General features: G+C 37.4%; 1 protein-coding gene across 1 annotated transcript in view; it reads left to right on the top strand.

Annotated features, from left to right (window-relative positions):
• VWA8 (von Willebrand factor A domain containing 8) overlaps positions 1-24348 on the top strand; it is a 1436595-nt gene that overhangs the window by 867139 nt on the left and 545108 nt on the right. The window contains exons 32-35 of the mRNA XM_053707969.1: positions 3066-3130; positions 5911-6036; positions 6986-7095; positions 18912-19066. Of these exons, the coding sequence (XP_053563944.1) occupies positions 3066-3130; positions 5911-6036; positions 6986-7095; positions 18912-19066 (456 nt within the window). The remainder of the gene's footprint in view (positions 1-3065; positions 3131-5910; positions 6037-6985; positions 7096-18911; positions 19067-24348) is intronic.

Here is a 24348-nt window from a genome sequence, read left to right as displayed (position 1 = left end):
ATCCTCTGTATTTTTATTAGAAAATACATTGTCCCAATTTATATTATTTAATGATTTTCTTAAATCAACTGTGTTTACTCTTTTTAAATCATAATGACAACAGAAACTACCCAAATTACCCTGATCAAAAGTTTACATACCCTGGTAATTTTGGCCTGATAACATGCACACAAGTTGACACCAGGGGTTTGAATGGTTATTAAAGGTAACCATCCTCACCTGTGTTCTGTTTTCTTGTAATTAGTGTGTGTGTATAAAAGGTCAATGAGTTTCTGGCCTCCTGACAGACCCTTGCATCTTTCATCCAGTGCTGCACTGACAATTCTGGATTCTGAGTCATGGGGAAAGCAAAAGAATTGTCAAAGGATCTGCGGGAAAAGGTAGTTAAATATAGATATAAAAAGATATCCAAGGAATTGAGAATGCAAATCAGCAGTGTTCAAACTCTAATAGAAGTGGAAAATGAGGGGTTCTGTTGAAACCAAACCACGGTCAGGTAGACCAACTAACATTTCAGCCACAGCTGCCAGGAAAATAGTTTGGGATGCAAAGACAAACCCACAAATAACTTCAGGTGAAATACAGGATATGTGGTGTGGCTGTTTCAAGATGCCCAATAAGGAAGCACTTGAAGAAAGATGGGCTGCATGGTCGAGTCGCCAGAAGAAATCCATTACTATACAAATGCCACAAAGTATCCTGCTTACAATACACCAAACAGCAAAGAGTCAAGCCTCAAACCTTCTGGCACAAAGTCATTTTGAGTGATGAGACCAAAATTTAGCTTTTTGGCCACAACCATAAACGCTACATTTGGAGAGGAGTCAACAAGGCCTAAAGGTACACCATTCCTACTGTGAAACACAGAGGTGGATCACTGATGTTTTGGGGATGTGTGAGCTACAAAGGCTCAGGAAATTTGGTCAGAATTGATGGCAAGATGAATGCAGTATGTTATCAAACAGAACACCTCATTTTCCACTTCTTGATTAGAGTTTGAACACTGCTGATTTGCATTCTCAATTCCTTGGATATCTTTTTATATCCCTTTCCTGTTTTATACAGTTCAACTACCTTTTTCCCCACAGATCCTTTGACAATTCTTTTTCTTTCCCCATGACTCAGAATCCAGAAACGTCAGTGCAGCACTGGATGAAAGATGCAAGGGTCTGTCAGGAGTCCAGAAACTCATTGACCTTTTTATACACACACACACAAATTACAAGCAAACAGATCACAGGTGAGGATGTTTACCTTTAATAGCCATTCAAACTCCTTTGGGTCAACTTGTGTGCATGTTATCAGGCCAAAATCACCAGGGTATGTAAACTTTTGATCAGGGTCATTTGGGTAGTTTCTGTTGTCATTATGATTTAAAAAGAGTAAACACAGTTGATTGATAATAAATGGCTTCAGCCAAACACTAACCATAGAAACATAGAATTTGACTGTAGATAAGAACCAAAAAGGCCCATCAAGTCTACCCATATTACATGTTACTTTTTCCTTAGGATAGCCTTATGCATGTCCCAGGCATTTTTAAATTCGTTTACAGTCTTTGTGTTTACCACCTCAAATGGAAGTTCATTCCATGAATCTACCACCCTTTCTGTAAAAAAATGCTTCCTTAAATTTCTCCTGAATCTGCTACCCTGCTCTAACTTTAAATTGTGACCCCTTGTTTTGGCATTTATTTTTTTGTGAAAAATGCTTTCAGCTTCTATTTTATTAAGTCCCTTCATATATTTGAAGGTTTCTATCATGTCACCTCTTTCACTTCTATCCTCTAAACTATACATACATTTAGATCATAGAGTCTTTCTTTGTACGTTTTATATTTTAGACCATGTACCATTTTAGTAGCCCTCCTTTGGACAGCTTCTAGTTTATTTATATCTTTCTGAAGATATGGTCTCCAGAACTGTACACAGTATTCCAGATTTGGTCTAACTAATGATCTGTAAAGTGGCATAAGAACCTTGCTATTTCTGCTACTAAAACCTCTTCCAATGCAACCAAGAATTTGACTGGCCTTGCTGGCTGCACTGTGGCATTGTGTACCAAATTTTAAATCATCTGAAATAATAATTCCCAAATCCCTTTCTTCTTTAATTACAGTCAGTAATGTACCATTGAGACTATAATTGGCCTTTGGGTTTTTGGATCCTATACGCATAATTTTGCTCTTGGTAATATTACATTTCAGATCCCATTTATTTGACCAGTCCTCTAGTTTATTAATATCACAGTTCATTTGATCAACTCCTCCTGGAACATCTACCCTGTTACAAATTTTTGTATCATCAGGAAACAAGCAAACCTTCCCCTTAAGCCCACTTCCAATATCACTTATGAACATGTTAAACAAAACAGGCCCAAGAACTGACCCTTGGGGAACACCACTAGTAACTGATGCCTCATTTGAATGTACTCCATTAATTGAAACCCACTGTCGTCTATCTTTAAGCCAGCATTCTACCCACTTAACAATCTTAGCATCTATTCCAAGGCAATACATTTTGTGAATAAGTTTGTTGTGTGGGACGGTGTCAAATGCTTTGCTAAAGTCTAACCATGAGTGAAAGAAAAGTTTTGGTGTTATCATTCATATTCTCTGAAAAATGGCCAAGAAATCATAAATTCTGCCAGGCTATGTAAACTTATGAGCACAGCTGTAGGTATTTTACTTATTCTACTACATCTTATTGTACAATAGTCCTTGCATTTACTTCTTTATATTTTTCTTCAAATTGCTTTTTTTTAAATCACTGTTGAACAAGCATTATGAGCATATATAATATAGCCAATTGTGATATAAGTTTATTGCTAAATATTTTGAAATTAGATAATAACCCCAGGTTGGTTGTATATAAAATCCTTTATAATTTTTTGTATTCTGTTTTAAAGGTTTCAACCTGTGTTTGCTGCTGTCTTTTTTTTTTTTAGTAATTCTACCGAACAATTATTGTTCCTAATTAGTTAAAAAATATATAAAAATAAATTAAGCTATTTAAACAACAATATAAAACAATATATCTCTCCTAAACAATGCATTTTATTTTTAGGACAGCTACAAAATGTGTAGAGAATTTTCACATAAGAATTGGCTGGTTTTCTTCAAAGAAAATGGGTAAGAGTTAATTATTATAATTGCTATAGAGGGCTACACTGAATTGCATGTTAGATTTGTGTCCTACTTCGAGGTAATCTTTTAGGTTGTAAAATCATCAAACGATGAAAACCATTAAATAGTTATTATTATTGTATCCTTTGAATCTTGTGTCAATATTTCAATCTTTATTGGATAATATACTTTAATACAACCTTATTATTATATATACCTTTTTTTCTTATCCAGAAAAATGTACCCCTATTCTATCATTACCTTTTGAGACTTTATCCAGCTCTTTCAATGTTTGGGTTTTTTGGAGTTGTGAAGTGGATCTTTGTTCTTTATCAATGTAATTACTGAAATTATTAATTAAAATTTTTTTTACAAATTCCAATTGAGGGGGGGCGGAGCTGCCCAGCAACTAACATGGACGCATAAGTTGGGAGCTCTGTGTGTACAGCTTCTTAGAAAAGCCCTTTTGACAGTGGGGAGCCTAAAAACGAGCATTGTAACTGGGAGGTAATATCATAGGGAGCAGCCTAAGACAGTCTGATAAGCTATCGGTGGATGTATGGTTAATGCTGTGCTGAAAAACGATCTCAGAGCTGCTTGCTACACGCTGGGGCGCCATTTTGGTGGACTCGCATGTCTAACAGTTCACACTACTACCCAGCATGGAGACCCAAGCATTGCACACTGTGTTAAGAGACCTGCTGGAGGAGTACGGCAGGAGGATATGTGAGAGGCTGGACGCCCTTATCGACAAATTTCAAGAGGCCAGCTTACGTAGTGACAGCGCTGCAGTGGACCGCAACGACGTACAGGAGACACAGAGCGACTCAGTCCCTGCAGCTCCCCAGGTGTGCTCCTCGCCATTGTCTCCATCGGATACAAGCCTCGCGATGAAGCGCCACTTTCTCTCTACTGATCCGGGTGACTTGCACACATGGAGGGGAGCGCACTATGGCCGCTCGCACATAATGGCAGGCACCTTAGGCAACATAGAGCATATCAGCTCTCAAGCATCTCCAGACTTGCTCATCCCAGTCACCAGCTCTGCGTGCTTGTTACAGCATTCCTGCTGGGAGCATCATCAGTTCGTGCAGCCATACTGGGCTGCGAGTTACTGTTCCCCCAGGAGTCTTTGGTCTGGAAAACGATCTACACTAAGACTGGTGCGGACATTTAGAGCAGGTATTGGTTAAACAGGATAGACAGTCTATACAACCTGAACTTTTTAACGCCTGACTCGTCCTACTGAGACGATTAGAAATTATATTGCAATGCCTTTTTCCACCCTCTTCTCTACTGTGGGTAAATACACCACTGTATCCATGAAGACCTGAGGTCCGATACTCAGATGAGGACTAGCTACATATCAATATATTCCACTGTTTTTTTTTATAGTTTAAGTTCTTGTTGGCTGTTTATTACGTGTTTAATGTTGAAAAATACCCATTATATGTAACAAGTTCCCTAACATCTATATAGCCTGAATGCTGCTTAGTAAGGCCCCACATATAAATGAACTTGCAAATTGTTTGTACTATAAGATATACTGTCGGACCCGGTAAGGGTGGCGATCCTGCATTCATAATAATGTATGCCCTGAAACCATGCAGACCCCACACCTTATTCATTTCTATATAAGCTTTGCCATTTAGCTAAATATCCTAAACTACAAGCCTGTCAGAAATTTCTGTGTACCAGTGCCTGCATTTGTATTATCATTTTGGATTGATCATTACCCATACTGCAGTGCCCTATTTCAAGTAATAAGATTGTATTGTCACTTAGCTATTTTTTCTGAACTAGTGTTGGATAGAATGTTTAGGTAACCACCTATTTTTTCATGTGTAGGATATCTCTCTTACAGTTGTTTTACTGACTAATGTGAATTCATGGTTATTTAATTGTATTGTAAACGCAGGAGTTTCGCTCTGTTCTGCTTGCGGTGCGAGTTTCCTGCAGACATATTGTATTGCCTCTGCATCTCAAAGCCAGACTAAGTAACTATGACTTGAAGTGTGTTAAACTAGTTAATTCTTCTGTGTGAATTGATGTTAAATCTCCATGATAATACTCTATTTTTCTCTTGGGTGAATCTAGGACTGTTTAATGTGTTGGATATACTAACTAGCAACAGAAAAATATGACATTGCTGGACTGCTCTCTGCCCCCCCCCCCCCCACCATTTTTGTGCTGTTAGGGTTGAGTCTTCTCTCCTCCGCATACTTTTTTGACAGAGTGTAGTAGTCTCTGTCCAACCCGCAGAGCCATGACCCTGTCTTTCCCATGCATTTATGTAAAATGGCTCTCAGGGTTTCACTACAGGAAATTTAAGCTTGTTTATGTTTCCTGCTCCCCTGTAAAGTATCCATGATAATAGTCTTATTTATGTCTATACTTATATACCTGTTCAGTGTTGATAGCTAACTAGGTTTATATTTCTCTATTTTGATATTGTGTGTTCACTCCAGAATTTGTATTAACTCTGTGAATGCTGAAACTGCAATTGTCTACTATTATCTCCATTAACATGCCCTCAATTGTTTTGTTAGCCTTTTGGTCCCTTGATTGGACCTGTTTGCCTGAGGACACTGCGAACCTACAAGATTTCAAAACTGAGGTGCCTAAATTGTCATGTCATGTCAGTTCAATGCGTATTGTGAAGTGTAACCTGTTGCTGAGACTGTTGTATATTTGCTATTTCAACCTCAATAAAAAAAATAAAAAATAAAATAAAATAAAAAAATTCCAATTGAGTAGTTTCAAATCCATGTATTACTGTTTTACAGTAGCTCACTCAATGTTCTTGATGTGTTGGAGGGTACCACTCACACTATTTCACTGCCAATCAATATTGCATCAGTTTTCTTGGTGGCAGAAGATCGATGGCTTGTGATTGAGAGTAAGACCAACAAGTAAGTCTTGCAACATATTCCTGTGTTTGGTTACCAGTCCTATAGTCATTTTACAAGACTTTATATCAACTATTAAAACAATTGTTTTGGTCAGGCCAAACTGAAATATACGTTCTCAATGTTTCTCTTGGTAAATGGTATATTGAGTACTTTTTGTATAAATATCACTAAATATATCCACATCCTTTTTTATCTTGGAATTATTCATTTAAAACATTTGCAGTATATGTATCTATGCTCCTGTGGTCAGGATTTTTCTGTAAAGACATTCAAATCTAATAGCTGCTTATATGAAATGTTAAATTGGACATATACTAAAACTTTACATATCAGTTATATTGCTGTTTTTGACCATTTCATGATAATTATTTTTAAAGAACAAGCTGGTTGCATCACCTCATGCTCACTTGCATGCAACACCAATCTCACATCATAGTATTGTGTATTACTTTTTACAGTTGTCCATCCAATTCAATGAATTTGTGTGTAATAAGGCTTCCTATGTTTTAAAAAATTAGTCTAGTCTGGAATTCAAATCTTTTTCTTTGTTGGGCTTTTTATGCTAGCTTTTAAAGTATATATTTTTACAAGACATATAAAACTACTTTGCAGAATTTACAATATATAGTTTTTTGCAGATCTGTGGTACATGCATAGCTCTCTAGAGAGCAGGGCCTTGTAATCCTTCTTCCCCAGTGTGACTTCCCTGTCTTGTCTTAATCTGTTGTACCCCCTCTGCTGTCAGATGCTGGAATATGTTTACCATAATGGTGACTGTTTTCATGGGACTTAGGGGTCAAAAAAGTTTCCTGTTGACTGACTGATTAAAATGATTAGATAAAATAAGTAGTATAATCCTTTGAAACAAATGTAGTATTAACATATAATTATAACATTTTTGTAGTTATTTTATTGTTATTTTTAGTAATTTGTACAATCAACTCTGCAGAAAGTTTCTTCTCACAAAGCCTTTGCACATGGAGGCTGAAGATACGGGAGTTTGCCAGCTACATGTATTAAATGAAGAACCAGCAAGCAGCGGATTTGGCGTAACAGCAGGTATTAAATATCAGAAAAGAAAATCAATTTGTATTAACAAAGGTAGCGCGTGTGGATTGTATAACTAAGTAGGTCATGTAGAATAATACCTTTTAGCCAAAAGAGAGAGACTACATTGGACAATATTCATTTACCAATATATTTTGTGTTGCTTAGTAAAAGCATTTATTTCAAAGACATAAAATATTTTGAGATTGTAATATAAAAGGTTTAAATTTGCATAGTAAAAAGTAAAATTTCATTATTTGTTTTGTTCCCTTTTCCTGTAATGCAACTTTAAAACCTATGGATTTCCCATTTTTGAGAATTGAAAGTGAGAACTGGACAAATTCTTTCCCTAATTAGCCTGAAAAGAGATGATTAGATACAGCAAAACAATGCAAGTTTGCTAGCTGCATCTACTCTAGTAACAATTTTGGATTGGCAAATAGTGGAGGAGGTTGACCTGAATTATGTCCCTTTAAACTTTTTTAGTGACTAGGAATATAAAATAAAGCTGTTAAGTTTAATTAATAAGATTTGTTTTACAACTATATGCAAAAGAAAATGGTGTAAAGGATTTAACACAGCTTAACCCCTTCACTACCTGAAATTTCAAAGAAAAACTTGCCTAAAGTATTCTGTTGGTTTAGACAGAAATAGAGCTTTCTTTCGTAAAATGATGATGCTCCACAGTCCTCTATAACATATGGGATTTATTTCCTGCCACTAGTTTTGTTCTTGGCCTCGTATGAGATGGTTCAGAATAGAGGTTGTTCTAGCTACTTGCTTATGAATTACAAATTGGGAGCTCAGACCTATGTGAGACCCAGAGTCCCTGGGGAGTATCATTTACAAAGAAAAGACACTTCACTGCAGCTGGAAGATGCTGTGCGGGGGGGCTCATCCCTAGCCTACCCCTGAGGGTCTTAGATATTTTCTACTGCAATTTTCTGTGGTACTCGATACCTGCACTGGATGGGCTCTCTACTGGATACTGATGCAGCTGTATTAACATTGACATGCCTGGTAAGCCAGTGGAGAGGTACTGCATAAGGTAAGTGCCTTTACACAGTACACACACAACCCAGAGGCTATTTTTAGGTACTCTGACACAGGTACAGCATAGCCAGGGGACTTAACCTGCTCCCCTCATGACACAATTTTTTTCTCTATATCCTGCCCCTAACTAATGTATCTTAGTTCTGTTAGCATTGGGAACACTATTAGGGAAGCCTCTGACCCTTTTTAACCATCTCGCAGCTTTTGGGATAATTTATTGAGCACTTTACAAAATTATGTGTACGGCCCTTTAAGAGAACCGGCAATAGCTTCATGCATGATGCGGTTCTAAAGTGCGGTTCTATAGTGCAGGCTGAGCAACATATTTTATGATGGTTTATAGGGTTATATTATGCTTGGTACACTTTATTTTACTTTTAAACAATCAAAAGTGTTTTTGTATTATTGCCAATTCACTGCCTTTTCTCCTGGTGGTAGCCTTGCCCCCTATTTGTTCCTGTTTATTTTTTCTCAGCTATCTTTAACAGCTTATAACATGATTTTTAGTGCCTGCCAGTCCCAGGAAATGTGTGAGTACCCATACATGAACTGCCAGGGGTGTGCCTTAGAGCTTCACTTATTTCTTGGGGCTTGTTAAACTTACTTCATTGGGAGATTGTACAAGTGTCTGAGAGAGTGTTATTATAGTGCACAGTACTTTCTATCAGGTTTTCTCTGTACTGTTTATTATAAAATATGCCATTGTGTATACTGTTATATAAGTACAAAAAGGGAACGAAAAGGGAACAAACTGTTTCTCTCCCCACTGATATTTATTTAGAGGAGCCAGTTTCTGATATCCCACAAATTTGTTTATTTTGCAAATCTGTTCCAGTATGCCTAGTCAACTAAATCTGTGAGAATTGTTTACCTCAACTTTTGCATGCAAACAAAATATAATCACACAGGGGGACTCTACTTATTTTACTACTGAATTTAAAAGCAGCATGCATTAAATTGTGACAGATTGTTTGGTGGCTATCCCCAAACAAAGTAAGTGTAAGCTTACATTTGTGGATTTATCTCAGTTTATTGAGGTTAATGTGCAAAATCCTTCCCTTCAACCCCAAGTTCCTTATGTCTGAAAGAGCTCTGACTCTGAGTATGCAAATATATCTAGTTCTGATGGGGAAGTGTCATCAGATGAACAGGAGCCTGTGCCTGATCCTGAATATGACAGTGCCTTCTGATTTAAGGTGGAGCATATCTGCAATCTATTGCAGGATGTATTAAAGACTGAGGAAATTTCTGAGGAAAAACCTACTGAAAACAAGCTTGTTAAAATCAGTTAAATATTGTTTTCAAAGCTCCACCAAAAATTCCACAGGTGTTTCAGGTCCCTGATTTGGTGTCTGATTATATTGCTAAGGAATGGAAAAAGCTAGGCATACATTTTGCCACTTCCACAAGATTTAGGAAAATGTACCCCATTCCAGAACAGAATGTGGAAGTGTGGGAAACAATCCCTAATGTTGATGGTGCTATTTCAACTCTCACTCTTGTTTAGAGACCTAATAGAGTGCTCCTTCTTAAGGAAACTCTTTCTTCAATTAGGCTTTTTACTTAGAGTAAGTTTCTTTCACCTGTGTGGCTGTAGCAGGAACACTATGGTGTGATTCTCTAGCCAAAATGGTAGTGGACAATTCCTGTGGATCCAATTACTGAGGATTTACAGAACTACATTAAAGCACTTAAAATGGCTCAAGCATTTACGTGCAATATGGTAATGGACATTATTAAGATTAATGTAAAAAATATGCCTATGGCAGTGCTGGCAAGGGGATCCTTATGGTTAAAATCTTGGTCGGCAGAAATGATCTCTAAAAATAGACTGATGACTCTTTACTTCCAAGGGAAGATTCTATTCGGTTTAGATTTGGACTCCATTATTAAGACAGTCACTGGTGGGAAAGGAGCTTTTCTTCCTCAGGATAAAAAATCCAAAGGAATGAAAAGAAGAGGAAATCAGTTTCATTCTTTTCACTCCTCAGGAGATCATCTTCTCAGAAACTTGAGCCCTCCAAGGCAGCCTTGAAGCCTGGTTGTTTGTGGTCAAAGTCCAAGCAAGCAGACTGACTCTCTTTCAGGAGGCCTGATGCAGGTCAGTTCAGGACCCCTTGGTTCAAAACATAACTTCTCTGGGTTATCGGATAGGCTTCAAGTCCAAACCTCCTCAAGGGCAATTCCTTCTGTCTCATGTTCTCAAACTTCAGTCAATCCCGGCTGCCTTTCTACAGTGTGTTTGGGAATTAGATGATATGGGGGTAATTATCCCAGTACCTGTACCTTAACAGGGTCAAGGGTTTTACCTCAATCTGTTTATTGTCCCAAAGAAGGAAGGGATCTACAGACCTGTCTTAGACCTAATGACGTTAAACATGTTTGCCAGAGTTCCCACTTTCATGATGGAAATCATTCACACAATATTGCCCTTAATACAACAGGGCCAGTTTATGACTACAATTGACCTCAAGGATGCATACCTGCACATTCCCATCCACAGGGATCACTATCAATTCCTGAGGTTTGATTATATGGACAAACACTACCAGTTTGTCATTCATCTGTTTGGTCTGGCTACAGCTCCATGCATCTTTATAAAGTTGTTAGGTGCCCTGTTAGCAGTGATCAGAGCTCAGGGGATCTCAATAGCACCATATCTGGACGACATACTAGTGCAAGCTCCTTCTTGTCATTAGTGATACTTGCAAGCTTCTATTATTTCTCTAGAGCCATGGTTGGAAGATCAATGTTCCCAAAAGCTTGTTTTATCCTGCTACAAGGGTAAAATTTTTAGGAGTCATAATAGATTCAGTCTGTATGCGTCTGTTTCTGACGAAAACTGGTTAAAACTTCAGAGAGCATGTCTCTCCCTGCTGAGTATTCCATTGCCGTCTGTAGCTCATTGCATGAAGGCAGTGGGTCATATGGTAGCCATTTCAGATGCGGTTCCTTTTGCTGCTTTCACTTACATCCCCTTCAGTTATCCATGCTCAGTCAGTAGACAAAGAATTGTCAACATTTAGCTCTGGATTCATCCGTCAGACAATTTCTGTCTTGGTGGAGAAAAAGTTCTTCTTTGACCCTTGGGGCATCTTTTATTTGTCCATCATGGGCCATTATCACGAAGGATGCCAGTCTGTTAGCCCGGGGGCAGTCTGTATTTCTTGAAGGGTGCAAGGCGTTTGGTGTCCTTTATAGGCAAGGTTACCAATAAACATTTTGGAACTTCTATCAATTCTTCAAGCTCTTCAATCGGACAATATCACAGTGGTAGCCTATATAAATCATCATAGAAGTACCAGCAGTCCACTGGGAATGCAGGAAGTCTCTCAAATTCTGTCCTGGGAAGAGAGGAATCAGTGCTCCCTTTCCGCGAATCACATTACGGGTGTGTTCAATTGGGAAGCAGACTATCTCAGTCATTAATCAGTCCATACAGAAGTATGATCTCAAAATCAGGATGTTTTCAATCAACTGGTAATCAAATGGGGCCTACCAGAGATAGATCTGATGGATTCACACTTAAATCACAAACTTCCAAAGTACTGTGCAAGATCAAAAGATACTAGGACGCACATGAGAGACGCCTTGGTATGTCCATGGGAATTCCATCTAGCATACCTGTTTCCTCCATTTGTTCTTCTGCCCAGAGTCATTGCTCAAATGATCAAAGAAGAGTCAACATCAGTAATATTCATTTCTCCAGCCTGGCCCCGCAGGATATGGTATGCGTGCCTAGTACAGAACAACGCCTCCATGGCATATTCCTCAAGTCAAGACCTGTTATTAGGTCCTCTTTTTTATCAGGATCTTAAATCTCTAAGTTTGATGGTGTGGAGGTTGAATGCCTAGTTTTGAGACATAGAGGATTTTCAGACTCTGTAATTGATACTCTAATTCAGTATAGGAAACCTGTGACTCAAAGTATTTACCACAAAATTTGGAAAGCATATTTTATGTGGTGCTCCTCTAAGGGATTTTCTTGGTGTTGCTTTCGGATCCCAAGAATTTTTTAGTTCTTACAATCTGGCCTTGATATGGGTTTATCAGTAGTTCCCTGAATGGTAACATTTCAGCTTGATCTGTTCTTTTCCATAGGAAGTTCGTTAAACCTCCTGATGTTCTGACCCAGCGTTAGTTAGAATTATGCCAGTTGTAAGACCTATTTCTCCTCCCTGGAATTTAAACCTAGTTCTTTCAGTTCTTCAGGGTCCTCCCTTTAAACCAATGCACTTCATAGACATTAAGCTGTTGTCTTGGAAGGTGCTTTTATTATTAGCTATCTCTTCTGACAGAAGAGTTTTTAAGTTGTCTGCGTTTTCCTGTGATCCTCCATTTTTTATTTTTCACAAGCATAAGGCTGTACTGCGTACTAAATATGATTTTCTTCCAAAGGTGGATTCAACTGATAACATCAATCAAGAAATTGTTGTTCCTTCTCTTTGTCCAGACCCTGCTAACTCTATGGAAAGATTGTTACATAAACTGCATGTAGTTAGAGCTCTGAAGATCTATCTCCAAGCACCTAAAGAGTTTAAAAAAATGTCTAGTTTGTTTGTACATTACTCATGGAATTGTAAAGGACAGAAAGCTACTAAGGTAGCATTGGTATCTTGGCTTAAACAGGAGATTTATAAGGCTTACTTATTGGCGGGTAAGTCGCCCCTTAAACGTATTACAGCTTACTCTACCAGAGCAGTGGCAACATCATGGGCCTTTAAGGATGATGCATCTTTGGAGCAGATTTGCAAAGCTGCCATCTGGTCCTCCTTACATACTTTTTCAAAATGTTATTGTTTTGATGGCTTTACTTCTTCGCAAGCAGCTTTTGGCAGGAAAGTCTTTCAGGCTGCGGTGTGTCGGCTAAATAGGAACTGTCAATGAAAGTATTTTCCTACCCTGTCCGTAACATAGACCATCAGCTTGGGTATAAGTCCCATATGTTATGGAGAGCTGTCATCGTCATTTTACGAAAGAAAACAAAATTTATGCTTACCTGATAAATTGTTTAGAAAAAAAAAGAATTTATCAAATTTAAAGTTTAAAGTAGACAACCCAAGGTATTGATCTAGAACCTTTTTGGTAAATTTGATGTAACTATTTGCTTGGCAGATACGATTAAATAAAAAAACTAATTATTCACTTTTTCACACATTTTAGGTTTCTCACTGAAATTATTTACTTATAACTACTGTAGTCATATGACAAATGGTTGTAAACGTTTTTTTCTGGGATACCCTTTGTTCAGAAATAGCAGGCATGCATGGCTTTTTGGCAATTAGAATGCCGCTAATTGCACCTGCGCACCTTACTTAAAATTCCTGGTAGTGAAGGGGTTAATCAGTTAGCTGGTAAGGTTAATTTTTGATGCAGAGTAGTTATTACAGTCCCACCTGACACCTGTCTCTCCATGATCCCTACCAGATCCCCCCAACAGCTCTCTTCCCTCCCTCACCCCCCACTGTTCACCACTATCTTAGGTACTGGCAGACAGCCTGCAGTTTACAACTTTTTTTATTATTATTTTTTTCATTTTTTTCTGGAGTGTAGTGAGTTCTCCTCAACCCTCCAACCTTCCTGAACCCACAAACAGATCTTTAAACTAGTGGCGGTCATCTTTGGTACTGCCAGCTGTTTATATGCATTTTTTTAAAAATGTATTTATTCATTTTTCTTTTTTCTGTAGTGTAGTGATGCCCCCTACCTCCACTGTTCCCTGAGATCGTTAGTTAGGGTGCCCCCTACTTTCCAATTCACCCTTTTGCCATAGTGTAGCTTTCAATCCCTCCTTCTCTCTTCAAAAACTATTCGACAGTGTAGGGCCCCTCCCACTCTCTGTGCATTTTTATTGCTTTTCACAGCAAGACACTGCTATTTCATGTGTGCCGTGTAGATAACATTGTCCTCACTCCCATGGGAGATATTCATGAGTCAGCACTAACTGGCTAAAAGGCATATCTGTAAATAGACCTGAGATAAGGGTCAGTCTGCAGAGGCATAGATACAAGGTAATCAAAGAGGTAAAAAGTATATTAATATAACTGTGTAGGTTATGAAAAAATGAAGGGATTAGCTTTCTAAATGGATCTATCTTTTTAAACAATAAACATTTCAGAGTAGACTGTCCTTTAATGTCCTATAATGGAGTCACTCCAGCCTTTCTGGTGTGTGGTGAACATGCACAATTTTTAGAGATATTTTACAGTAATACAGTTTTTAAGTATTAGCCAATATATGTATACTTTAAAGAAAAAAAGGGTAATGCTGTTGAATCATTTATTAATGCTATAAAAAAAATGAAAATGCATGCTTACTGGTCCAAAGAAACCCGCATTTGTATTTGGAGGACAGGGACCACAACTAGTCTCAACAAGCATAAACCAAAAAAAGAGGATTATAGATAAATACAGATATCCACAGCGCTGAAAAAAGACCTGTGGCTCCTTAACAGGATGGGCCCCTAGCTGTCCACGAAGTGTGAAATATGCGAAATAATTGTCTGAAGGAGTGCCAACAAAGCAAGGTCTACTCTTAAGATAGATAATAAATATGCTTTTAAAGGTTAAAACAGTGGTATTTTAATAACATAAATTAAAACAATTCGAGATAGGGGATATAAAACATCTTAACTACAATCTACTGTATGGATCCATGACTATATAAAATAAAAATAAAAACATGTATATCTCAAAAATAAGATCTGAGCTAAAACAGTGTACAATAGATAGTCTGTGCTTAGAATCGATCTAAATGACAATAATACTATACAGAAATATACATACAAGTTAAGATATAATATATGTAATAAAATATAATTGTCACAGCCCTCCTATGGCTAGGTGTGTCCAAAGTGCAAGTGATATAATCCTGTGAAAAGTTCTCCAATAGTGTTAGAGGATGAGAAACTATAGTATCCAAAAAATATCCAAAAATTATATATCAAAAAATATATATCAAAATAAAAGTGTTACTGTATAAAATCAAAATCCAAAAAAACTTCCAAAATGCATCCAAAAACAAATGGTGTAAAGAAATCCAAAGTGTTAAACAAATGCTGTGTTACCAAAAAAACTTCCAAATGTATTAGGTGATGATCAAACAAAAATAGAATAAAAATAACAATAATAGAAAAAACAAAGTGAAAAATAGTGCAAATCTTCAAATCCTGTAATTGAAAGAAAAAAACATAGCACAGTATTGTTTTAAGTAAAATCACAAGTAATTGAAATAGAGCTCACCATATATCTGCCAACGCGTTTCGGCCCACTGCAGGGCCTTTTTCAAGACAAGACAAATTGAACAAAGACATCGAAGCAGTTAGGGGAAGAGACAGAAAAGATCTCCTGAGATACACAAATAATAAAACAAAGAACATCCATGAGGACACATCTATAAAACGTCGCATTTATCACTCAATACAGCGAAAACAGAAGGCTAATAGAAAAAATAATAGAAAAACATTGGCCTTTGTTGAGAAATGATGATGTTATAGGAGAGACATTGGCTGCAAAACCAAAATTCATCTATCGGAAAACCGAAAACTTAAAAAGCATTCTTTCTCCAAGCATCCCACGTGTGAAATCAACCAGAATAAAAGATGTGTTTGGAAGAACTACTAAAGGCTTTTTCCCTTGCCCTAGCTGCAAGGCGTGTAAGAGAGGTCTAAAGATCAAACACTTCTCATCACACAATTCTAACACCAAACACAAAATCAAAGATTTGATTAGATGTAGCAGTAAAGGTGTTATATATGTGGTACAATGTAGTTGTGGCTTACAATATGTCGGCCAAACATCAAGATGTTTGAGGGATAGAATCCGAGAGCACATATTACAGATCGAACATGGCAACACCGAAACATCTCTGTACAGCCACTTTACCACTTACCATAAGGGCAGTCTAAAAGAGTTCAGTTATTTTGGGATTCAGTTAGTTAAACCCAACTGGAGGGGGGGCAACTATCATCAAAAACTACTCATTACAGAGTCTAAATGGTTATTCGAGCTAGATTGCCTCTATCCCAAGGGTCTCAATAATAAGGAAGACCTTTCCCATCTGTTGAATTTCAGATGATGGAATTCTTTTATATGACCCTCTTCTAACTGATACTTAATTGAACCACTAACAACACATCTTTTAACTGATGCATAATTGAACCACTAACAATTAGTAATCAGTGTCACAGAGAGGAGCAATATTACTAAGATGACTTATTATTGTATGAGAGGGAATTATGGTTGAACCAATTTTATCATATAATCCCCTAATTAGCTCTTACCAGTAACAGTGCTATGAGGATTTTAGTTTATGTTAATCACAAAGATGTATGTGTATCATACATGGGACAATTAGTATCTCATATATTCTAACAACGTATGGAGTACAGTTAGACAGAAACTAACATAGAGATTTGATACCATTATAGATATATGTGTACCACCTTTGATATCTAATAGGTGAGGAAGATACATACAGATATCCATGACTTGCACTAGGAGACACACAATAGTCAGTCAGATAACCAATTAGAATGACTCATCATTTTGTGTTTATTCACAAAGATGTATGTGTATCATACATGGGACAATTAGTATCTCATATATTCTAACAACGTATGGAGTACAGTTAGACAGAAACTAACATAGAGATTTGATACCATTATAGATATATGTGTACCACCTTTGATATCTAATAGGTGAGGAAGATACATACAGATATCCATGACTTGCACTAGGAGACACACAATAGTCAGTCAGATAACCAATTAGAATGACTCATCATTTTGTGTTTATTCTGTTTATTTTGCATGTACTGAATATTTAATTACATATCCCCCAATGTTCTTTGTCTTTTCTTTTCTAATCTAAGATAGGGTCGCTTGGATATCAATACATTTGATATATATGTTCCCTTGATTAATCTATTATGAATCACATTTTTATCTATATTTTTACTAGTATTCATACACTAGCGGTACCTTATCGATGGATACTTCTTATAGAAGTATACATATATATATATATTTTTTAATAATTTTGCCATTGTTAAGATAGTTTCAGGAATGTACACTCTTAAGAATATATAAGAATGATTCCTTCAATTCTGTGTTGAAAAGGTAACATAACAACATGTGAGAAACCTCTACAGAATTAAGGATTTATGGCGAATATAACCCACTCACACCAGCTAATAATCTGATGTTAATACAATAATTCCATAGTACGCTAATCTCTCACTACTAATATTTGGATCACAACTTAAATAGATCTATATGATCGTTCCCCTACCTTAAATGTATAGCAGTTCCGGTATTAAACCATAATAGATCTGTGTGATGACATTGTTTTTAACAACAACAAACTTAATTATCGAAATTCCGGAACCAGATTTTTTAACCAGTAAATATGATTGCCTTATTTGTCAATAACCGGAAGCGCGTATTAAACCCACTTCCGGTTTGACGAAACCAGCAACTTCCGGTCATAACTTCCGGTTTGCCGAAACAAACAACACAATAACCCTCGATATCAAAAGATGAGGTACTACTCTAAACTTAGATATGAGTAGAAATAAACAGTAAGTGGGAAATGTAATGAAAATTAAATAGGGATTATCCTGATATAAACCTATGGAATAAATTGCCAAACAAATAACGTTAATACATATACGGTTCAAAATGACACTCAACAGGCATACTACTTCCGGTACCAATTCGAAAGAATGGCGCCAAAATTTGAACACTGTGATAGGTTACACAGGTGTATATAAGAGCATACTCACCTTAACCATACTTTAGTCTTGAAAAAGGCCATGCAGTGGGCCGAAACGCGTTGGCAGATATATAGTGAGCTCTATTTCAATTACTTGTGATTTTATTTAAAACAATACTGTGCTATGTTTTTTTTCTTCTTTCAATTACAGGATTTGAAGATTTGCACTATTTTTCACTTTGTTTTTTCTATTATTGTTATTTTTATTCTGTTTTTGTTTGATCATCACCTAATACATTTAGAAGTTTTTTTGGTAACACAACATTTGTTTAACACTTTGGATTTCTTTACACCATTTGTTTTTGGATGCATTTTGGAAGTTTTTTTGGATTTTGATTTTATACAGTAACACTTTTATTTTGATATATATTTTTTGATATATAATTTTTGGATATTTTTTGGATACTATAGTTTCTCATCCTCTAACACTATTGGAGAACTTTTCACAGGATTATATCACTTGCACTTTGGACACACCTAGCCATAGGAGGGCTGTGACAATTATATTTTATTACATATATTATATCTTAACTTGTATGTATATTTCTGTATAGTATTATTGTCATTTAGATCGATTCTAAGCACAGACTATCTATTGTACACTGTTTTAGCTCAGATCTTATTTTTGAGATATACATGTTTTTATTTTTATTTTATATAGTCATGGATCCATGCAGTAGATTGTAGTTAAGATGTTTTATATCCCCTATCTCGAATTGTTTTAATTTATGTTATTAAAATACCACTGTTTTAACCTTTTAAAGCATATCTATTATCTATCTTAAGAGTAGACCTTGCCTTGTTGGCGCTCCTTCAGACAATTATTTCGCAAAAAAAGAGGATTAGTCAGAAGAAGGTTTGGCCTTCACAGAAGTTATGGTGCACATCATATATTATAACTTAATGGTAGGGATTCTAACTTGACTTCTAAAAATAAATAATATGCATTTTATTTGCAATTATTCAGAATAAAGTATGATAAACCTCTGTTGATTTGTTCAGCTTCAGAGCCATCTAACCTTCATATGATTTCAAGTGACCAACTACCATCTGAGAATCTAAGTGCAGCCGTTGGACAGAAGATCGTCTCCCCTAATAGAATACTTTCAGATGAGAATAATTATGCCTCAGTAATTGTGGGCTTTCCAGATCTGCTTGTGAGTATAAATTATGTTGACATTTGGAATAGATGAAAACTCCATCAAAGAGTATTGAAGTATGGTAATGCATATGTATTAAAAACATAAGTAACTAGAGGAAAGATCTGGGAACTGTTTACAATACTAATATCTATCTTTATCATGTTAGCAAATATGATGGAATAATCTAGTGAGGTAGCTCGGCTTTGGTATAATTTAGGTAACAGCAGACAACCTCTTAATTGTCATGGAAGTCAAACGTAAAGGGAGAGTTTCATGTTTTAGATAGAACATTCTATTTAAAAAATAGGAGCTCAGGAGTGAGCTTGCATCTTCGGCACTCTATGGCAGCAGAGGTTGCAGCAATCGCTACAAACATGATTGAAAGCTGCAATAGAATGCTAAAATAAATTGGAGAATTTAACACTTTGGGTGCGCAAACGATTTTGCAAGGGTTTCCGCGAGCATTTGCGCCTCCTTTCCATTGCTCTGGTATGACAAGTTGAGTGAAATTGTGATTTCGCTAGCGCAATCTTGATTTACGTGAGAATCCTTAAAGCAATCACAGAGCTGTGGTTAACTGTTTTCTTTGGGGCATCCTCAAATTAAAAAGTTGCACAAAACACTTAAAAATAAATAAATATATATATATATATATATATATATATATATATATATACACAGTATATGTCAATATATGTGTACATATGTATTTATATGTGTATATATGAATTTACTGACATAAATACTCATATTAACACATAAATATATATGTATACACATATGGACATGTATATATATAAGTGCATTAGAGCCTTTTGTTATTAAGTAGATGAAAACATGTAAAATCATAGTTATGCAATATTCATATTTAATAAAGGTTTCAACTATGTATTTACTCTAAATATTTCAACATTCCAATTTTCTGTACATAGCAGAATATGTTCTATGTATTTTAAATGCACAAATTACAAAATTCCCATCTTCGCATCAAAACAAAATCCAATTGCACGCTGACCGCAGTCCACTCTTTTAAATACTTGGGTATGTTATTAGATCCCAATCTATCTTTTGGCCTCCACATAGAAAAACTTGCATCTACACTTTATCCAAAACTAGGTGCCCTGTACAGAAACAAATCCTGCCTCAGCCCTACAGTAAATGAAAAGATTGTACAGCAAATGTTGATGCCTATCATGGATTATGGGGACGTAGTATATGCACCTGCACTGCAAACCCATCTTAATAAACTTAATACGTTGTATAACTCGTTCTGCCGCTTTGTGCTACAATGTAACTACAGGACCCACCATTGTGACATGCTAAAAGAACTAAACTGGCTTTCGCTGGAATCCAGACGCACCCTACATCTTTCCTGCCTTGTGTTTAAGAGCCTTTCTGGGAAGCTCCCACCCTACCTGAGCAGAATGCTCTGCCCTGCTATTCCCACCTCCTATAACCTCCGATCCAATAACAGCACATTATTTAGCTTGCCTCAATACAAAAAGAAAGCAGCTCAATCCTCCTTTTCCTACAGAGCACCACAATTATGGAATGACCTCCCTTACACTTTAAAAACTTCCTCAAGCCTAATATCCTTTAAGAGATCCCTCTCTACATATTTTAAAACAGAATGTGCCTGTCATGGTTGATTAAATATTTCCTACCAGTTCTATGTTAAATGTTTGCATATATTGTGTATTATTATTGTTTTTGTATTTTATTGTACACTATTGTATCAATGCAATGTTTTGTGGTCCCAGGATATACTTGAAAACGAGAGAAATCTCAATGTATCCTTCCTGGTAAAATATTTTATTAATAAATAAATATATACAGTTTCTCACAAAAGTGAGAACACCCCTCACATTAGCCATTTTCACTTCTTGGTGTCATGTGACTTGTTAGTGTTACAAGGTCTCAGGTGTGAATGGGGAGCAGGTGTGTTAAATTTGGTGCTATTGCTCTCACACTCTCTCATACGGGTCTCTGGAAGTTCAACATGGCATCTCATGGCAAAGAACTCTCTGAGGATCTGGAAAAAGAAATTGTTGCTCTACATAAAGATGGCCTAGGCTATAACAAGATTGCCAAGACCCTGAAACTGAGCTGCAGCACGGTGGGCAAGACCATACAGAGGTTTCACAGGACAGGTTTCCACTCGGAACATAAGGATTGAACATCACATGACAATTAACTAAACATTAGAAGTAAGACATTGGGAATAACATTACAATAAATGCAGGACTTAATTTTAACAACCTAAATTTTAACAACAGGCCTCGCCATGGTCAACCAAAGAAGTTGAGTGCACGTGCTCAGCGTCATAACTAGAGGTTGTCTTTGGGAAATATATGTATGAGTGCTGCCAGCATTGCTGCAGAGGTTGAAGGGGTGGGGGGGGTCAGCCTGTCAGTGTTCACTAAGGGAACCATGAATGCCAACATGTACTGTGACATACTGAAGCAGAGCATGATCCACTCTCTTCGGAGACTGGGCCGCAGGGTATTCCAACATGATAACGACCCCAAACACACCTCCAAGACAACCACTGCCTTGCTAAAGAAGCTGAGGGTAAAGGTAATGGACTGTCCTAGCATGTTTCCAGACCTAAACCCTATTGAGCATCTTTGGGGCATCCTCAAATGGAAGGTGGGGGAGCGCAAGGTCTCTAACATTCACCAGCTCCGTGATGTCATCATGGAGGAGTGGAAGAGGACTCTAGTGGCAACCTGTGAAGCTCTGGTGAACTCCATGCCCAAGAGGGTTAATCCAGTGCTGGAAAATAATGGTGGCCACACAAAATATTGACACTTTGGGCGTAATTTGGACATTTTCACTTAGGGGTGTACTCACTTTTGTTGCCAATGGTTAAGACATTAATGACTGTGTGTTGAGTTATTTTGAGGGGACAGAAAATTTACACTGTTATACAGGCTGCACGCTCACTACTTTACATTGTAGCAAAGTGTCATTTCTTCAGTGTTGTCACATGAAAAGATGTAATAAAATATTTACAAAAATGTGAGGGCTGTACTCACTTTTGTGAGATACTGTATATATATGTTTAAAAACATCAGTTTTATGTAGAAATATGTATTTATGAATAATTAGAACATATTCCGTTATGTAAAGAACATTGGAATATGAAATATTCATGTTTTCATGTCTGGTTTGCGCTAATTAGAATATGTCTTAGGCCTAGATTTGGAGTTCGGCGGTAAAAGGGCTGTTAACGCCACGCGTGTTTATGTCTAACGCACGTCATTGTTTGACTCCGGTATTTAGAGTTAAAATAAGACCATCTAACGATGCTCCTAACGCGTGTATGTCACACGCGTAATACTGCCCGCGTAAGACAGTCTCCCATAGAGATCAATGGGAAAGGCAAAAAATTGCTTTTTTCACCTAACACTCGATCTCGCGAGAATACGTACAGCTCGGTCATATGACGCATACCACATCATGCACAACAATAACACGCCGCAAATGTCACAACAACAATCAATCAACAAAGCACACAAGCATTACACATTCACAAGCGGGGGATGTTTTAATAAAATTTTATACGGGGAATACGCATATACTTTAAGATGCGGAAAATCGCTAAATAACAACAAGGATTAAAAATGATATACATACACTAGAAAAAAGATCGTATTCAATATCACTATATATTATGACAAACATACATATACAACACTTCACAAAGAACACACCATCGCAAAATCACATTTAAAAAGAATAATATTGGACAATGTTAGAGAAAACGACCACTATGACATAATCGCATTCTACACATTCCACAAATACCAACTCAAAATGAGCATGCGCAAATTCACACACCTAAAACACATTGCACTAATATTAATTGCTAATAAAGCACACCTGAACACTATTTACAACGCAAATAGGTACATCATTAAACATTTACACAGGGTATATAAGCACCACACAAGCATGGCTTCTTTGACTGTGTTGCTGTTGGGTCTTTGGAGATTGGAGGTTTAAGAATAGAGAGTTTGAGAATTTTTGAGAGTTAGTGTTAGCGTGAGAGAGTCAGTTGGTAGTGTTAGCGTGAGAGAGTGAGTGAGTTAGTGGTAGTTAGTGGGAGTGGGAGAGAGTCTGTTAGTGGGAGCGTCAGTTAGTGGTAGTTAGTGAGCGTTAGTGGGAGTGTTTGTTAGTGAGAATTAGAAGTAGTGTGAGTTAGCGAGCGAGTGATTTTTCTGTACACTTAACACATTTACACGCAAACACATTCAATACATACATACACTTATCAATAACACTACATACACTCCATACCCCCTACCCCCTCATACTACACTCCATACCCCATTCCTTGTAGTCCCATTCCCTTTCATCCCATTTACTCTTATCCCATACCCATCCCATACCCATCCCCTAGTTACATTTAGTTTACATATCCTCCTTTTAGTCTTATTCTTTTCGTTTATTTAAATACTCCTTACCCTCTTTGTTTTTTACATCCCTCTCACACTTTAAGCACCTTTTTTGTCTTTTTAGTTCTTTATTTTGACCCCCTTTAATTTCATCACACTCACTTTTTGTTTGATTATTTGGGGTTTAGTTTAGGGAAGAGATGGAGGCCAGGCAGGGGACAGGTAGAGGGGGGAGTAGAGGGAGGGGGAGAGGAACAGGGCAGGAAGGGGGGCAGGAAGCGGGGGTGGAAGCGGTGGGTGGACCCAGCCACTTGGTTCAAGATGACCAAGTGGCTGGGCCCAGTGGCGGTCAGAGTAGGGCTTCACAGTCCGGGAAACAGAGGGCATCATCACAGGGGAAGGCCAAGGCGACTAGGGAGGCGAGGTTTTCGATGGAGGAGAAGGAGGCACTCGTAGAGGCCTATATGGCCAGGCATAGGATGCTGCAGCACCAAAAGACCACCCCGACTGACAGGAGGAGGCTCTGGAACGAGATCAGGAATGCAGTCAATGCAGTGGGTGGCCGGAACCGTGATATGGATTCTATCAAACATCGGTACCGGGACTGTAAACTTGAACTGAAAAAAAAGTTAAGCCTGGAGCCCCGACATGCCGCAGGGACCGGTGGCGGCCCTGCCATTGAAATGGAGTACTGCCGATGGGAGGAAATGTTGTGGCCCAGCATCTCCGAGGTGGAAGTAGTCGGTATCGGAGGAATCGATACCGGGAACCTGCCACTCTCATCTGACGGTAAGCTTATTGAACAATAATTTCACATACAAATGTATTTCAAGGGACACTATACGCAAACATTTACTTTCATGATTGAGGTAGCGAATACAATTTGACAAAACATTC

Source organism: Bombina bombina, chromosome 3, assembly GCF_027579735.1.
Source record: "Bombina bombina isolate aBomBom1 chromosome 3, aBomBom1.pri, whole genome shotgun sequence".
NCBI classification, from domain to species: domain Eukaryota; kingdom Metazoa; phylum Chordata; class Amphibia; order Anura; family Bombinatoridae; genus Bombina; species Bombina bombina.
This window is presented reverse-complemented; position numbering and strand designations above follow the sequence as displayed.